This window comes from Osmia lignaria, chromosome 9, assembly GCF_051020975.1.
Source record: "Osmia lignaria lignaria isolate PbOS001 chromosome 9, iyOsmLign1, whole genome shotgun sequence".
Lineage (NCBI taxonomy): Eukaryota > Metazoa > Arthropoda > Insecta > Hymenoptera > Megachilidae > Osmia > Osmia lignaria.
Window position 1 is genome coordinate 5,500,524 of NC_135040.1, and position 15,050 is coordinate 5,515,573.

Genomic DNA, 15,050 nt, shown 5'->3' on the forward strand with positions numbered 1-15,050 from the left:
ATGAGAGAATGAGTCTTCAATTTAATATCTCTTGCTCTGTTTAAAGTGTTCATTATTACTAAATACATTAGGATTTTAGTTCAAGGATGTCTGATTAAACATTCCAAAATCTTATGTGTGTATATGTAAAACATATATTATGTTATCGTCTTAATGTAAAGTAAATAATTTTTTTATACTTTAAGATTATACTTTCGCTCTATTATTAATGAATATAATTTTGTAATTTTACGGGTATTTGTATGTACCTAATACATAAATATTTATGATATTTTGTTATTTCTTTTAGACATTCATTTATTTTAATTCCCATTCGAAATTGATATGCGAATGTTTAGATGCTATTTATGTATTTAAATTTAAATGGTTTAAAGACTTCTACTACGTTAAAAATGTATATATAGAACCTTAGTTGTAATTCGTTATAGTTTTTATAAATATATATTAATCAATTTGGCGTTTATATTCTGTAACTGCCTGTAACTGAGGACAACGTTCAAATGTTTGAATTTTAACAAAACATTTGCAGTTTACATGCATACATATTATTTCGCAGTGTACGAATAATAAAATTAATGATATGCATTTAGTTTTATGGTAAATCAATAATTTAATGTTATTCATATTATAGGTTATGTATTCTTAGGTATATATATATATTATACATTGATATTATTATATATAACAAAATTAATAATGCATATTGCACGGTTTAATGATTTGCTGCATTGCAGTTCTTATAAATTTTGTTATTGTACATTATCAACTCAGGTGTTGTCAGGTATTTATGTATTTAATATATAATTTAATATAACATGTGTTTTAAAAAAATACATTTATTTAAAGGTATTATTGATGTATTTTGATTTTAGATTTTCCAAAAACTTTTAATCATAAAGCTGCTGAACATAAATGGTATCAAATTTGGGAAAAAAATAACTATTTCACTGTTAAAAACAATGAGAAAGAAGCATTAAAAATGCTTTTACCTCCACCTAATATAACTGGTACATTGCATTTAGGGCATGCATTAACTGTCATAGTTCAAGATGTATTAGCAAGATGGTATCTATAACTTATAATGTTCTATTTTTTGATTATTGCAATTTGTAATATTCAAAACAATTCTCTGCTTAGGTACAGAATGAGGGGTTATCCTGTTCTATGGATACCAGGTTTTGATCATGCTGGAATTGCAACACAAATGATGGTAGAGAAATATCTGTCAAAAACAAAAGGTATCTCTAAATCAGATATTGGAAGAGAACAATTCCTTTCACATATTTGGCAATGGAAATATGATAAAGAAGATGTAATAAAATCTCAGATAAAAGCTTTAGGTGCTAGCTTGGATTGGTCCAGAGAGTATTTTACAATGAGTAAAGTACTTACTAAAATCTTATGGTGCAAAGTATTTCATTTTTTATTATTGTGTAGATTATTTAGTTTTATAATAAATATTTCAGGATCATACTAATGCTGTAATAGAAGCATTTGTAACATTAAATGAGCGAAATCTGTTATATAGGAAAAAAGATTTGATTAATTGGTCTCCTACTTTACATAGTGCAATATCTGATATTGAAGTAGAACGATTATATATTAGTAAAAAAACACAGCTTCAGGTTCCAGGATATGAAAAGAAAATAACATTTGGTGAAATAGCACATATAGCTTATCCAGTGAAAGATTCAAGTAAAATTTTGTGTTATATATCTTTTATACTAGATTGTAGTTCTTAAAATAAATATAAATTGTTTTTTTTTTTTTCAGAACATGAAATAATAGTTGCTACAACTAGACCAGAAACTGTATTTGGTGATGTAGCAATTGCTGTTCATCCAGATGATGAAAGATATACAGAATATATTGGAAAACAAGTTTGGCATTCTTTAAGAGAAACCTTAATACCTGTTATTTCTGACCCCTTGGTTGACAAAGAATTTGGCACAGGTTAATATATTTTAGTTATTAAAAATTTGTATTACAATGATAATGTTTACAATATAAAAGCTTCTAGGAGCTGTGAAAATAACACCAGCACATGATCAATTGGATTATGAGATTGCAACAAACCATGGGTTAAATATCATTGAAGTTATTGATGAGTATGGAAACATAACGAATGCAGGCAAACAGTTTAAGGTATAATAATATTATAATTCACATAATTGTGTCTTGAGAAAACTGGAAATGTAATAAAAAAATATTTTAGGGTTTACCGAGATTTATTGCACGAGAGAAAGTTTTAAATGAACTATCAAATAAAGGTTTTTTAAGAAGTGTAAGAGAACATGAAATGAATATACCGATATGTTCGCGATCCCATGATATTGTAGAATGTATGTTGAAAGAACAGTGGTTTATCAAATGTAAAAGTATGGCTCATAAAGCACTATACGCTGTAAAGCAAGGTCATTTAAATATAATTCCTACTACTCATGAACAGATATGGTACGATTATCTTAATAACATTAGGTGAGAAAAGAACATAGAATGTAGAAAAATTAGTAACAAGTTCTATTTTTTAATCGTAATCTTCTTGTTAGAGATTGGTGTATTTCAAGACAAACATGGTGGGGACACTCTATTCCTGCTTATTATATTACAGTGGGAGATAAAATTGAATGGATTGTTGCTCGAACTGAAGATGACGCACGCATCATTGTACGAAAGAAGTATGGATCTGATGTTCAATTACAGAAAGATCCAGATGTATTAGATACTTGGTTTTCTTCTGGAATTCTTCCTTTTACAGTATTGGGATGGCCAAAGGAGGTATAACACATTATAAATTAAATATGTAAAATATTGTCTTTATATTATGGTTTTAAATTTTAGACAGAAGATTTTAAACAATATTATCCTCTAACGTTATTAGAAACAGGATATGATATTCTTTTCTTCTGGGTTGCAAGAATGGTCATGTTAGGACTGGAACTGACTAATCGACTACCATTTAATGTATGACTTTTTAAATTTGTTAACATGTACTCCATAAAAATATTTACATAACTTTCCATTAAATTATAGGAAGTTCTACTACATGGGCTTTTATGTGATGCTTATGGAAAGAAAATGTCTAAAACATTGGGAAATATTGTTTCTCCCGAAAATGTTATCACTGGCATTACTCTAAATGTAAGCATTAATATATGCGAATAATGAGTTTTAATTTAAGGTGTAACTTATTTGTAGTAAATATCTTGATGTAAATAGGATCTTACTGCACAAATGAAAAAAAGTTATAACATGGGTATTGTTAATGAAACGATACTGCGCCGAATGTTGAGTGCAAACAAAAAAATGTTTCCTAATGGTATACCAGAATGTGGTGCAGATGCATTGCGTATGACTCTGTGTAGTCATAACATTAAAAGTTAGTTTGCATTGATACATATAACATGTTATATTTCATTGATATATAATTATTTTTATTCAAACAGATCAACACATTAATTTCGATATAATGGAGTGCCAAACGAATAAATTTTTTTCCAACAAAATTTGGCAAGCAAGCAAATATATTTTACTTATGACGAGTGAAAAAAAATACCACGAACCGAAGAGTATGACAGTTATTGATCGTTGGATTTTAAGTCGATTATCTTTAATGGTGACCACAGTTAATGATACACTTCTGCAACGAAATTTCCATAAAACTGTCGCGGCATTGAAACAGTTTCTATATTATGAATTTTGTGACTTTTACTTGGTAAGATTGTGATGAATAAATTGAAACGTGTCAAGAATCATAAGATTCCATATGATTATAGGAAGCAACTAAATGGGGATTTAGAGGTGAGAATGAAAATACTGATATAAGTCATACATACGGCCTAAGAACATGCTTAGAGGTATTTTTACGTGCATTTGCACCTATAATGCCATACTTATCTGATGATTTGTATAATCAATTATCAAATAAGTTACCAGAATTTTTATCAATTGCATCACTGATGGAAGCGTCATATCCAATACCAGAACAGGTGAACATTTATATTTATAATTCTAAACTTCAGGTCAACTTAAAGCATAATTATTACAGTTTAACAAATGGAGAGATGTCACTCTGGACGAAAGAATAAACGAAGTTTTAAAAATGATCTTAGAAATTAGAAGCTTTATGGGTAACATTAATAAAAAGATGAATCCAGAAGGTAATATTTATTCACATAATAACAAAATATGATTAACTTCTTAAAGAATTGTAAAATTTTTTTTATTACAGTGCACGTTGTAATTAATCAATCTGAAGATTTTACTTTGTATAATGATACCATAAATTTAATTAAAGCTGGAAGCAAAGTTTCAAATATTTCAGTATTCCCAGAAAATAGTTATACACAAACCAACAGTAGTGTGTGTTATCCTTTTACTTGCAACTGTACATTGTTTATTACTGCACAAGTGAGTTCTTTTTATTTTATTACATTTTGAATTCTGTATTTATTATATATTTTCTTTTCAGGATCCTTCAGTTTTAAAGCAAATTGAACAAAATATTTCACGCAAGACCCAAATTTCCAAAGAAGTGTAAATAAATTGTAGAAAAGTATATTTAAATTGGTATTATAATCTTTTTTATAAACATTCAGATTGAAGAATTAAGACTATCATACATTTACAATTAAATGCAGGTATGTATTAATTTTCATCAATATCCATATGTTCATCTTCCGATTCATTTTCACTTCCGTCACTGTCGTCTATTTCTTCGCTATCCGAATCTGAACTACTGGCATCAAACCACGTTTGAGTAGATAAATCATCTGACATTATTGTTCTCCATTCATCTAATTTACGAAAATCTAAAAACCAAAAATGTTGTTAAAATTTTGCAAACTTCTATCTCATATATACACGTTTATTAAATTATAATTATACACACCTAAACTATAAAAATCGTTCAGTGTATATTGCCGGTCTCCATCTTCAAACATACCGCCATGTAAATATAAAATATTATGTTTTACGGCAAGTGCAGCATTTATCCGTGGGCAAGGCATAAATACATCCTTCTGTGTGATTTCCTGTTCCTGTGTAACAGATGTTCGCGCGGGTCCTATTGTAACTGTGAAGATTCCATCATCATGAGTTGTTATAGATTCAGTAGGAACAGATGATGGTTCTTGCATTTCACTATGATTATCATCTTCATTTTCACTATCGTTTTCTTGTCCACCATCTTCTTTTGGTTTTCTTCTTCTACGTCGTGTGGTTATATCTTTCTTTCCATGTAATGCCACTATTCTCCACTGAAATTTTTCTAAATCTAAGGCCACTAAATCGTTATAAAATGTTCCATGAAGTTCTTCTTCATCATCTTCGTTATCAAAAACTCCACCAAACAAGTAGGCCAGATTTGGTTGAACTAAAACAGCTGATACACTACATCTTGGTGATATTTTAATTCCTGATTGTTTTACAAGCACCCATTTCCATTTCAAACCAGTTTGATCATTTTCTGAAATAACATTCATAATATCATTTAACGTCAAAGAAAATATATTTTTATATAAAATAAATTACCTACTCTCAGGTGTCATTAAAAACATGTCATTATGAACATAACCTTTATCAACATCTTTCTTAATCTTTTCTTTGCTGTATCCACCATATATAAGAAGTTTATTGTCAGGTGTGGGTAACATTATACATCCAGATCTGGGAAGTGGTGGAGTACCTACAATTTCATAAAATGTATTTAGAGTATAGAGATTTTCTCTAATAATATCTTTTTACTTATAATTTTACCAGACAGTTCAATTTTGTGCCAAGTATATGTATCAAGATTAAATATATGTACATCATTGTAATATTTGTAATCCCTTAAATTATCATGAAATCCACCAAAAACAATCAATTGTTTTTTTATAAGAGTCATTCTATGACCACTTCTGGCAGATGGTCCACCAGGAGATCTTAAATAAAAAGGAAAATAAGTAGTCACAAAATATTTTCTACTTATTTCATAGAAAGTATACAAGTACAACATACGAAATTTTTTCCCATTTCTTCTCTGCAAATCTATACACCCATAAATCTCTGTAGTGATAAAATTGTGACTCTGATGGACTTGTAAATTCACCACCAAATATCCATAATTCTCCTTTATTTGCAGTTGTGGTCACTGCTTGATGACTACAACGTGGAGGAGGAGAACCAGGCGCTTTTATGATAGTCCACTCATTTTTACTTAAGCTGTATATAAACATGTCTCCATAAACAAATGTCTAAACAAAAGCAACAATTAGTATATTAAACTCACTTAATAATTAAAATACCAGTTCAAATAAATTTTATTAATATATAGTTTACCGTTCTTCCATCATGAAATTCTCCTCCAAATATAATAAGTTCATCTTTAAATGGATGTGCTGTTAAAGTACAGTTTATACGTCGAGACGGTGGGGCTACTGTCTTTTCAATAATACATTTTCTTTTAGCTTCTTCTCTTTCAATTTCAGCAATTACGTGTTCTATGTCATCCTAACATTTATGACAATACATTAATTTTGATATATGAAAGTAGTATTATTTACATTATTAAATAATGTCAGGATTCTTATATTTGATATTAGATTATGAATTATTTTTGTACTGTATGAAATAACAATATAAAAATATTTGGATGCAGTTGTAAGTCTATCTAACCTCACCACGTGCAGCCAATTCTTTTTTCTGTTTAGCGTTTTGTTTTTTTTCAGTTTTAAGTGCAGTTTTTACATTACCGCTTATCTTTTTCTTATTTTTATCCTTTTTACCCATGTTATACAATAAAATCTCTTCAACTTATGAAATTGTTTCCCGATATCAAGCTAAGACCTACGATAAAAAGATTGATACATATTTTAATTGGGAAACAATAGTTTAAATTCAGAAAAATATTTTCGGGATTGCAATATTACCATAAAATAGAAAGTACAACTATAGTAATTTTATAGTTCCGAAAAAAGGAACTTGGATGATTTCTGACTAATTACAAAAAGGCAGAGAAATGTTATGTGTGTACTTTTACAATGATAGTAGCACAGTATCGATCGAGCATCAAATTTTGGTTAAAAATTCAAAGTAAAGATTATTTGTGTTAACATTCGTTTAATGATGACCACTTGATTAACGCCAGTGTCGGTCGCCGTAGGGTTTTAGTCAGTAGGAATCTGACAATCCCCCGCCGCCCTCCTCGGGGGTAGGTGGGGGGTCTAATGCAAGATTTCCCCACGTTAAAAAAAAAAATCCTTTAAATCTCTGCTTTCCTTACATTCCTGCATCCCTTACATCTCTGCATTCCTTGCATCCCAGCATTCCTTATATCCCTACATCCCTGCATTCCTTACATCCCTACATGCCTTACATCACTGCATCCTTTACATCCTTGCATCCCTTACATCCTTGCATCCCTTACATCCTTGCATCCTTTACATCCTTGCATCCTTTACATTCTTGCATCCCTTTTGTAAGCATGCCATCATAGCACCTCCTGGCGGTAAAAAAGGGAACTAAATCATGCAAAAATTTTGGCCCTCTAGCGGGGAAAATGCGAACTAAAGGTTTAACGCCGAATCAGCGTCATCTGGCGGAAGAAAAAGGAACCAAACCTTGCAAAAATTTTGGCCCCCCTAGCGGCAAAAATGCGAACTAATTTTTCGACGTCGAATCAGCGCCCTCTGGTGGAAGAAAAAGGAACTAAATCTTACAAAAATTTTGGCCCCCTAGCGGCAAAAATGTGAACTAAATTTTCGGCGTCGAACCAGCGCCATCTGGTGAAAGAAAGCGGAACTAAATTTTGCAAAAATTTAAATTTAAAATTATTTTTCACGAGACTTCACTTACCTTTACTCGAACCAGTGGCCATAAGTATATTATTTATAATATATTATTATATTTATAATATATTTATTATAAGGGTTGAAAGGATACACAAGAGATGCAGGGAGAATCCAAAAATGTAAGGGATGCCGAAGTATAAGGAATGCCGCCATTTACGAGATGCAGGAATATAGGGAATGTAGTGATATAAGGGATGCAGTGATAAAGGGTTGAGCCTCGTGAGGCCCTTAAAGACAAAGAAATAATTAATAACTGGAAAGGTTGAGCCGAGGCCCATGAAGAAGGATAAAATAATAAATGACTTGGGAGGGTGGTCCACGCGATGCCCGAAAATAGTGGTGAAATAATAAATAAAAGGATAAAATAATAGGCGAGGCACACAGATATAATAGAATCAACACGTTCATGCTCCTAATGAGTTTATTCAATAATCTAAGAAGATAAATACAGCAAATCCTTCCTTTTAATAACGCGAAAACACTCGTGTCATTTAGGTATATGCGAAAGGTGACGTAGAATAGCATGCCGTTAGTTGATAGCATGCGATTTTCGATGAAACGTTGACTGTTTTACCGACGCGGAATTCGAAGTTCGGCCTCCACGCTAGCATCACCTTAAACTTGATGTCACTTTTTTTACTGATATTGCTTTGAAAGTATGTTGTAATAAATTAAAATTAATATTCTTTTGTTTTTACTATATGGAATCAAGTCTGTGAATTTTTATTTTTACATGTTCTTATAATGTTATAAGTTTCAAAAATTAAAATCTGTATTCATTTTTATTGCAAACAGCTCTTAAAGTTTGTCAATTGTAAGAATGTTCTGAAATCAGGTACACTTCCTTGGTTGAAAGTCGATCCAGTATTACTTCTGTGGCAAACGTCAAAGTTGAAACAGTCACTCTGAGTTTCTAGTTTTTGAAGGAAAAGTGACGTTTTAAAAATTGTTCTGTTTTAAGAAAACATTTTGTTTACTACATTACATTTTACAGTGACGTTGTGAGATTATAGCTACAATTATTCGCAACATCGTTACCGTTCTTATTCGTGTTCATGCAATGTTAGTTGGTTTCTGCCTTACGAAGCAGTACGTTATTTTTTTAGTGGTCACCACATCAATGTTGTGATTATTTTCACATCTGATTAATTGTATCGTAGTCGAGTAAAGAAAAATACTCGAATAAATCATGTTTTGGGCAAATAATTATGTGTCATCACCTCATATTGAGGCACTGCTTAACAAAGAGGTGAAGAAATCAACTTTTTTTTAGATAAAAATATTATTTTACTGATTAGGATTTTCTAGACTTAACTAATTTGTCAAGAATCCAACTTAGAGATACTATATATTTTTTAATGTGTTATCTAACTGCGTATTATCTATTTTTTTTCTATATCTTGTAAGGTTTAAGTATTTAAGGTTTTACTAATAATGTTTGCACATTTTCACTTTAATCTTCATTATAAGTTTCCCAAGATTTATAGTACAACTCTTAAATTATTGAAAATTATATACTTATAATTTATAGTGGACAATAATATTATTATATCATGATGTATGAATGTTTTTAATAACCGTTGCTTCAAATAATTTATCAAATATAATTTAATAATATAACTTCTAATATTTATATGAATTTAAATAAATGTGAAATATGCAATTTATTTATATATTTTCAGAATGTATCATTGTATGATTTAATGGATCAAGAAGATATTTTACAAGAATGCAAAAGCCAAAATAAAAAGCTTGTTGAGTAGTAAGTAATGTAAGAATTTATTCCTATAAACATTAAATATTTTTACTATAATGTTACTTTTAGTTTGACAAGATCTGATGTAATGGAAGAGTTAGTAACTCTTACAACTGAAGAACCACCAGCAGAGATAGAAGAACGTTGGCGCTATAAGCATCCAAATATAGCTTGTGAATTACTAACTTGTGATGTACCAACTTTAAACGAGAAACTAGCAGGTATAATAGCATGTTGAAGTTATCATGGAAAATTAATATAATTTATGAATGATACAGATAACATGGAGTTAAATTTTATAGAAAAAAAATATTAATATCAGCTGTATTTTAGATGATGACACGCTTTTGGCAAAGCTTTATTCCTTTATTGATACAGATCAACCTCTAAATCCTTTATTGGCATCATTTTTTAGTAAAACCATCGGAGTACTTGTTGCTCGTAAAACTGATCAGGTGATTATAAGTTAAGAGTATAAATTTAGTGGTATTAATCACAAAGATAACACAAAAATAGTTTTACTTAGTAATAATATTAATGATTATGATATAATTATATTACAAACATTAAACATTAAATATTCTTTTTCTAATCCTTTGTTCATAACCTGAACCTGTAATCCTATATTTCCATCTTTTCCTCAGAACTGGTATTCGTATCAGTACACTTGTTTGAAGGTTTTAGATTTTTTGAAAAGTCGTCAAACATGTGTTGATTTACTTTTACACCACTTAGAAACCTCTGCAATTATGGATTTAGTACTGAAACTTGTTACTCAACTGGAAGATACTGATATGCGGCAAAATATATTAAATGTAAGTATTTATAATAGTAGGGTTTGTGTAACATGTTCCTCTTTTGTCCCACTATTTGATTTAAATTTCATATATTTTCATAGTGGTTACATAGTCAACAATTAGTACAAAGATTGGTAAAGTTATTATCCTCAAATTCTGAGTCAAGTAAACATGCAAATGCTGCACAATTACTTTGTGATATGATAACTGTTTCAAGAGAACATCAACGTACATCTACAAAACGCACCGATCCAGACCCTATCTTAAATACTCTCGAATCGTAAGTATATGAAAAAAAAACGGAAAAATAAACAATATGATATTTAAAGAAACGTATATTTTCCTATACAGGGCAGATACAGTAAGTCTGTTGCTAGAGACTATTTTAACTGGAGAGAAACTAGAAAGTAGTATTGTTGGAGGAATTCAAGTACTCCTCACACTTTTAGGCCAAAAAGCTAACAAGTAAGGGTATAAATTATTTAAAAGAAAAATTATTTCTGCAAGAAAATATGTATATCAAGCATAATATTTCAACTTTCAGTGCAATAAATGAGGGTGACATTCATGGTAATAGTTATGGAGATGAAGTTACAGATGAACAGTGTCTGAGAATTTCTAATGCAACCCTGCCTTATTTAGAACAACTTCATAAACTTTTATTAGATCCTCCTTATGTAAATATTGCATATGTTGCATTTTGTATAATATAGAAGTAACAAATTCTAGTACTTACATTATGTTTTCATACCGCAGAAACCTCCTGTCAAAACAACTGCTGGGGTGTTAGAATGTCCATTAGGTAATACACGTTTACATGTTGCAAAATTATTTACAACACTCATGACAACTGATAATGTAAAAATATATGAGTCTTTAGTAGAATTAGGAACATTCCAAACATTATTGGTAAGTAAAATGTACGGAATTAAAATCGATAATTGACAGTGTTAAAAGTATAAGCTTTATTTTATATTTCTTAAGGATTTATTTTTTAAATATACATGGAACAATTTTCTACATACTCAAGTACAACTGTGCCTGGCTTTAGCTATTAATTGTGATTTTAAGGATACAAATAACATTGTTTATAATAATGTAAGTATCAACGTGCACAAAAGAAAGATATGATGATTGTGCATAAAAAATACGATTTTAAATAATTTAATTAAATTAATTTTTAGATATTTGTCAAATGCAGATTAATAGATCGAATATTAGAAGCATGGGACAAAAATGATAGTAAACAGTATGTTAAATAGTAATTGTTAAAAGATATTCTTAAGTTCATATTTGATCAGAATATAATATTTTTATTAAAAAAATTATTACCATCTTTTAGAAGTGCGGAAAATGGAATTAGACAAGGATACATGGGCCATTTAATAAACATTGCAAATAACATTGTTAATCAACGTGAAGACAGTGAAAGTTTAGATAAATTTTTGAAAGATAATTTATCATCAGAATGTCTTGATAAATGGGATGATCTTGTAAATGCAAAATTGTCAAAAATTAATAAGACTCATCAAATCTTTTTGGTATATTTAAATTCTTATAAAAACTTACGTATTTTTAGTTTAGTGCTGGGATATTTTAATATTATTTGAATCATAATTTAAACTCTTCAGGATGAGATGGCTCAACCATTTATGACAAAGTCTAGTGAAAATCCCGATGAATACAGCTCTTATTCACAAGAAGAATTTCTTCAAGTTCAACGAGTTGAACAAGTTAGTACTTTGTTATAGACTTATGAAATAGTTTTTATAGATAGTTTTGAAAATTAAAATATTTTATTACACGAATAGTTTTATACCAATTATGTGGGACAACATATGACATCGCAGTTCATTGAAAATTTTGGATTTCACGATGATCAATTTAATGACGGCGATGACGCCCTTCAGTAAGTACTCTAATACACATTTTGACATGTACTTTATTACTAATATTTACGCAATTTGCGTGCATTTCAAAGTATCCATTGATCTATGATTGTAAAGTAAAAGATCACTTAGATGTTGATATTAGGTATTGCAAACAGTTGAAAAAAAAAACTAGGAAAGTAACAGTGTACTGAAAGAATATAATGTAACGTCGTATTTTTGCAACACCCTTTTTTTTTATACAAAAATGCTATTATAGTAACTCGGTTGTCCAATTAACAACATTGGCCTTTACTCTCAGTGAGGAAGATCTCGACAAAAGGGAAGACATGTTCAATAAGGTACAAGCAATATTAACAAGGATTATTTTCTTATTTGTTCATTTCAGTCTGTTTCAAATTCGAAAATTATTATTACATTTATGTAGATATGTCAGCAAAAACAAAAGGCAGGCTTGGAGGACTGTAGTACAGGAGTAGAGTGGGGTGATGAAGGAGAACTTACTTTTCAAACTGTGGTGGACAAACGAGACTGGCCAACAAAGCAACAGCATAATGATTCTAATTCGTCCGATGAAGATGAGGAAGATCCAGATCATATGCATATGGAAATTGATTTGACTAAATGTATGTTTTTATTTTCAACAGCTTTTATACGTTTCAATAATTTCTAGTTTCTTTCATGAAATAGATTATCAATTGTACAAAAATTTTGTAAGAATTGTATTTAATTCAAAGTAATTTGGAATTCCCTATAATATCATGATAAAATTTTTAATCTTAGTTTGGGGTCCAACTGAACCACCATCTACTGGTACTGCACTTCCCGAAGTGAATCCATGGGATGTTGCACCATCAGAACCAGTTGAATCTACGGGATGGGCAAATTTTGATAATTTTGAAAATACTGTCAGCATGGAAAATACTGTGATAGTAGATAATAAAGTATGTGATGAAAGCAAAGAAAGAACACAGGATATAACAATGGATCAAAATAAAATTGAAACTATATCTGGAAATGAAATAGCAGTAGAAGCTATTAGTACAAATGATATAAAGATTGAAGATTCTAATGGTAGTACTACATCGCGTATACAAACGAATATAAATCATCAAAATACTGAGGATAATCTATATTCTGAGTGTACTGCTGATAAAAATGCAAATCCAAGCGAAAATGTAGATAGCAGGTAAATATAATAAGGTATATATATATATTATTATGTAATGAAAAATACAGTTTCTATTGTATACTTTAGTGAAAATAAAGGTGAAGATAATGTAAAGCCTACCGAACTTGTGTCAGCTACGATGCAGAATGAAAAATCTTCGAACGATCACAGAGTTACCTGTAGTGTAAAAAATGCGTCATCGGAAGCTGTGTTACCACCAACAGATGCCAAATGAAAAATTGTTTCTTGAGTATGATATTGCAATAGAATAAAAAAAAATCATATCAGTATAAATTTGTACGAATGATCAGAATACATATATATAATTACGTCCCTATATTTTCATTAGATCACATCAATTGTGCTTCATTGCGTTGGCGTCTAGGTAACAGTTTACAGCAGGGTACAAATACGGAATGAAAAGTAAAAGACTAACCGACGCTCAACTACGATTAGTATATTATTTGAAGTATATGCGCATGTTCCCAGATTGCCAACATTTTGATTATATATACATATATGTGAAATTACAATTTTCCAAACTTCTCGATGAATATTGTTATCGAAGAGATTCTTTAGATTGTTATTTATACATATGTAATGAACATGAAACGTAATTGCAAATGTAAATCAATTACAATCGCAGATTCTTTATGTTGTGGATTTGATATATTGCATGATGAGGTAGACAGAGTACAATTTGTACATAAATGGAATATCCATAAACTCCAAGACAGATCAACTTTCACTCGATTGCTCGATACCTGGTCTCTCAAAAATATTATGTACCGATGTGTGTGTATATGTACATTCTAATACATGTACACATGTATTGTAACGTTTTATATAATATTGATACAAGGCTCCGTAAAGAAACATCGCCGTGAATAACATTTCATAAAGAACTGGTGCTTTTGCTTCTTCGTTCGATAAGGCAAAGGTACTTATGTGCAGTGCCTATTATTTCGTTAAATGTATGCTCGTGCAACGATGCAATACAAACAAGAAAGGAAATTATGTATTTTTATTACGTTAATGGTAATAATTCAGCCAATGTATACACATGTAATGTAACTAAAGTATTTCAACAATGAATTTATCATTATTTGCATTCCAGTAAAAGAAATTCTATATAAATCAAGAGTTGTAATAATTTCTCAAGATGATCTTCCAAAAATATAGTATTAAATTAAAGGGTTTCAGACTTAAAGTAGTGTATGCTTTGGTTAATATAATATGTATATGTATAGTTTTTTAAAATGAAGTTTTGTGATCTTAGTTCTCTGATTATTCAACAAATTTTGTTTGTCTTAAAAGTTTTTGGTATAATAATATGTTTATAATACCGTACATGAAATATTGTACATAAGTAATAAATATAAGCAGTGTTCAAAATAACAAACGACATTATTATTACTTTTAATATTTTTATTTGATATTATCTAATGCTGGTGTTGTTTTATATATTACAAGACCGAAAAATTATTAGAATAATTATTTGACGAACTTATATTTTGAGAAGACCGCCTAGAATTGTGTTTTTTAAAGTTTGATCACTGCGCCATCTATACGAAAGAGGCGAAAACTATCCAATAAATTACCGAC

At 29.7% G+C, this 15,050-nt stretch overlaps 3 protein-coding genes across 7 annotated transcripts; 2 read left to right on the forward strand and 1 right to left on the reverse strand.

Annotated features, from left to right (window-relative positions):
- The first annotated feature begins 419 nt into the window (after positions 1–419).
- Positions 420–4,613, forward strand: ValRS-m (Valyl-tRNA synthetase, mitochondrial). Its single transcript, XM_034334925.2, has 17 exons — positions 420–557; positions 632–781; positions 873–1,065; positions 1,138–1,384; positions 1,467–1,695; positions 1,774–1,953; positions 2,021–2,145; positions 2,216–2,478; positions 2,550–2,778; positions 2,842–2,964; positions 3,034–3,141; positions 3,220–3,379; positions 3,447–3,715; positions 3,777–3,989; positions 4,049–4,160; positions 4,232–4,410; positions 4,472–4,613. The coding sequence occupies exons 2-17, from the start codon at positions 697–699 to the stop codon at positions 4,538–4,540; spliced, it is 2,784 nt and encodes a 927-aa protein (XP_034190816.1). The 5' UTR covers positions 420–557; positions 632–696; the 3' UTR covers positions 4,541–4,613.
- LOC117609071 (kelch domain-containing protein 4) lies at positions 4,153–7,462 on the reverse strand. Of its 3 annotated transcripts, XM_034334937.2 has the most exons (8): positions 6,912–7,222; positions 6,658–6,828; positions 6,322–6,492; positions 6,001–6,236; positions 5,758–5,924; positions 5,537–5,686; positions 4,892–5,467; positions 4,153–4,811 (listed from the first exon to the last, which is right to left on the reverse strand). In XM_034334937.2, the coding sequence occupies exons 2-8, from the start codon at positions 6,769–6,771 to the stop codon at positions 4,648–4,650; spliced, it is 1,578 nt and encodes a 525-aa protein (XP_034190828.1). In that variant the 5' UTR covers positions 6,772–6,828; positions 6,912–7,222; the 3' UTR covers positions 4,153–4,647. The 3 variants fall into 3 exon arrangements, with proteins under 3 accessions (XP_034190828.1, XP_034190846.1, XP_076546499.1); XM_034334955.2 differs by lacking the exons at positions 6,658–6,828; positions 6,912–7,222 and adding an exon at positions 7,392–7,462; XM_076690384.1 differs by lacking the exons at positions 6,658–6,828; positions 6,912–7,222 and adding an exon at positions 7,375–7,416.
- Positions 7,463–8,684: 1,222 nt separating this feature from the next.
- On the forward strand, positions 8,685–14,685 carry fmt (phosphatase 6 regulatory subunit 1-like protein fmt). 3 transcript variants are annotated; one of them, XM_034340487.2, is made up of 19 exons: positions 8,685–9,081; positions 9,515–9,594; positions 9,658–9,809; positions 9,922–10,043; positions 10,233–10,403; positions 10,487–10,665; positions 10,737–10,850; positions 10,930–11,062; positions 11,142–11,294; positions 11,370–11,483; positions 11,570–11,634; positions 11,728–11,926; positions 12,017–12,118; positions 12,197–12,294; positions 12,534–12,615; positions 12,702–12,900; positions 13,058–13,463; positions 13,533–13,695; positions 13,795–14,685. In XM_034340487.2, exons 1-18 carry the CDS (start codon positions 9,022–9,024, stop codon positions 13,678–13,680), a joined length of 2,577 nt encoding a protein of 858 aa, XP_034196378.2. In that variant the 5' UTR covers positions 8,685–9,021; the 3' UTR covers positions 13,681–13,695; positions 13,795–14,685. The 3 variants fall into 3 exon arrangements, with proteins under 3 accessions (XP_034196378.2, XP_034196387.2, XP_034196369.2); XM_034340496.2 differs by having other exon boundaries at positions 12,576–12,615; positions 13,533–14,685; XM_034340478.2 differs by having other exon boundaries at positions 13,533–14,684.
- Positions 14,686–15,050: the final 365 nt, after the last annotated feature.

What these genes read in the sequence shown, in the direction of transcription:
- LOC117609071 (XM_034334937.2), bottom strand. Translation starts at nt 6,771, where the DNA reads ATGGGTAAAAAGGATAAAAATAAGAAAAAGATAAGCGGTAATGTAAAA. An exon ending in AATTGGCTGCACGTGGTGAG is followed by an intron (nt 6,493 to 6,657) that starts GTTAGATAGACT and finishes CATAAATGTTAG; the next exon opens with GATGACATAGAACACGTAAT. An exon ending in GCACAAAATTGAACTGTCTG is followed by an intron (nt 5,687 to 5,757) that starts GTAAAATTATAA and finishes ATGAAATTGTAG; the next exon opens with GTACTCCACCACTTCCCAGA.
- ValRS-m (XM_034334925.2), top strand. Translation starts at nt 697, where the DNA reads ATGCATATTGCACGGTTTAATGATTTGCTGCATTGCAGTTCTTATAAA. An exon ending in CTAATCGACTACCATTTAAT is followed by an intron (nt 2,965 to 3,033) that starts GTATGACTTTTT and finishes ATTAAATTATAG; the next exon opens with GAAGTTCTACTACATGGGCT. An exon ending in TAAAAAGATGAATCCAGAAG is followed by an intron (nt 4,161 to 4,231) that starts GTAATATTTATT and finishes TTTTTATTACAG; the next exon opens with TGCACGTTGTAATTAATCAA.
- fmt (XM_034340487.2), top strand. Translation starts at nt 9,022, where the DNA reads ATGTTTTGGGCAAATAATTATGTGTCATCACCTCATATTGAGGCACTG. An exon ending in AGGCACTGCTTAACAAAGAG is followed by an intron (nt 9,082 to 9,514) that starts GTGAAGAAATCA and finishes ATATATTTTCAG; the next exon opens with AATGTATCATTGTATGATTT. An exon ending in TTGCTCGTAAAACTGATCAG is followed by an intron (nt 10,044 to 10,232) that starts GTGATTATAAGT and finishes TCTTTTCCTCAG; the next exon opens with AACTGGTATTCGTATCAGTA.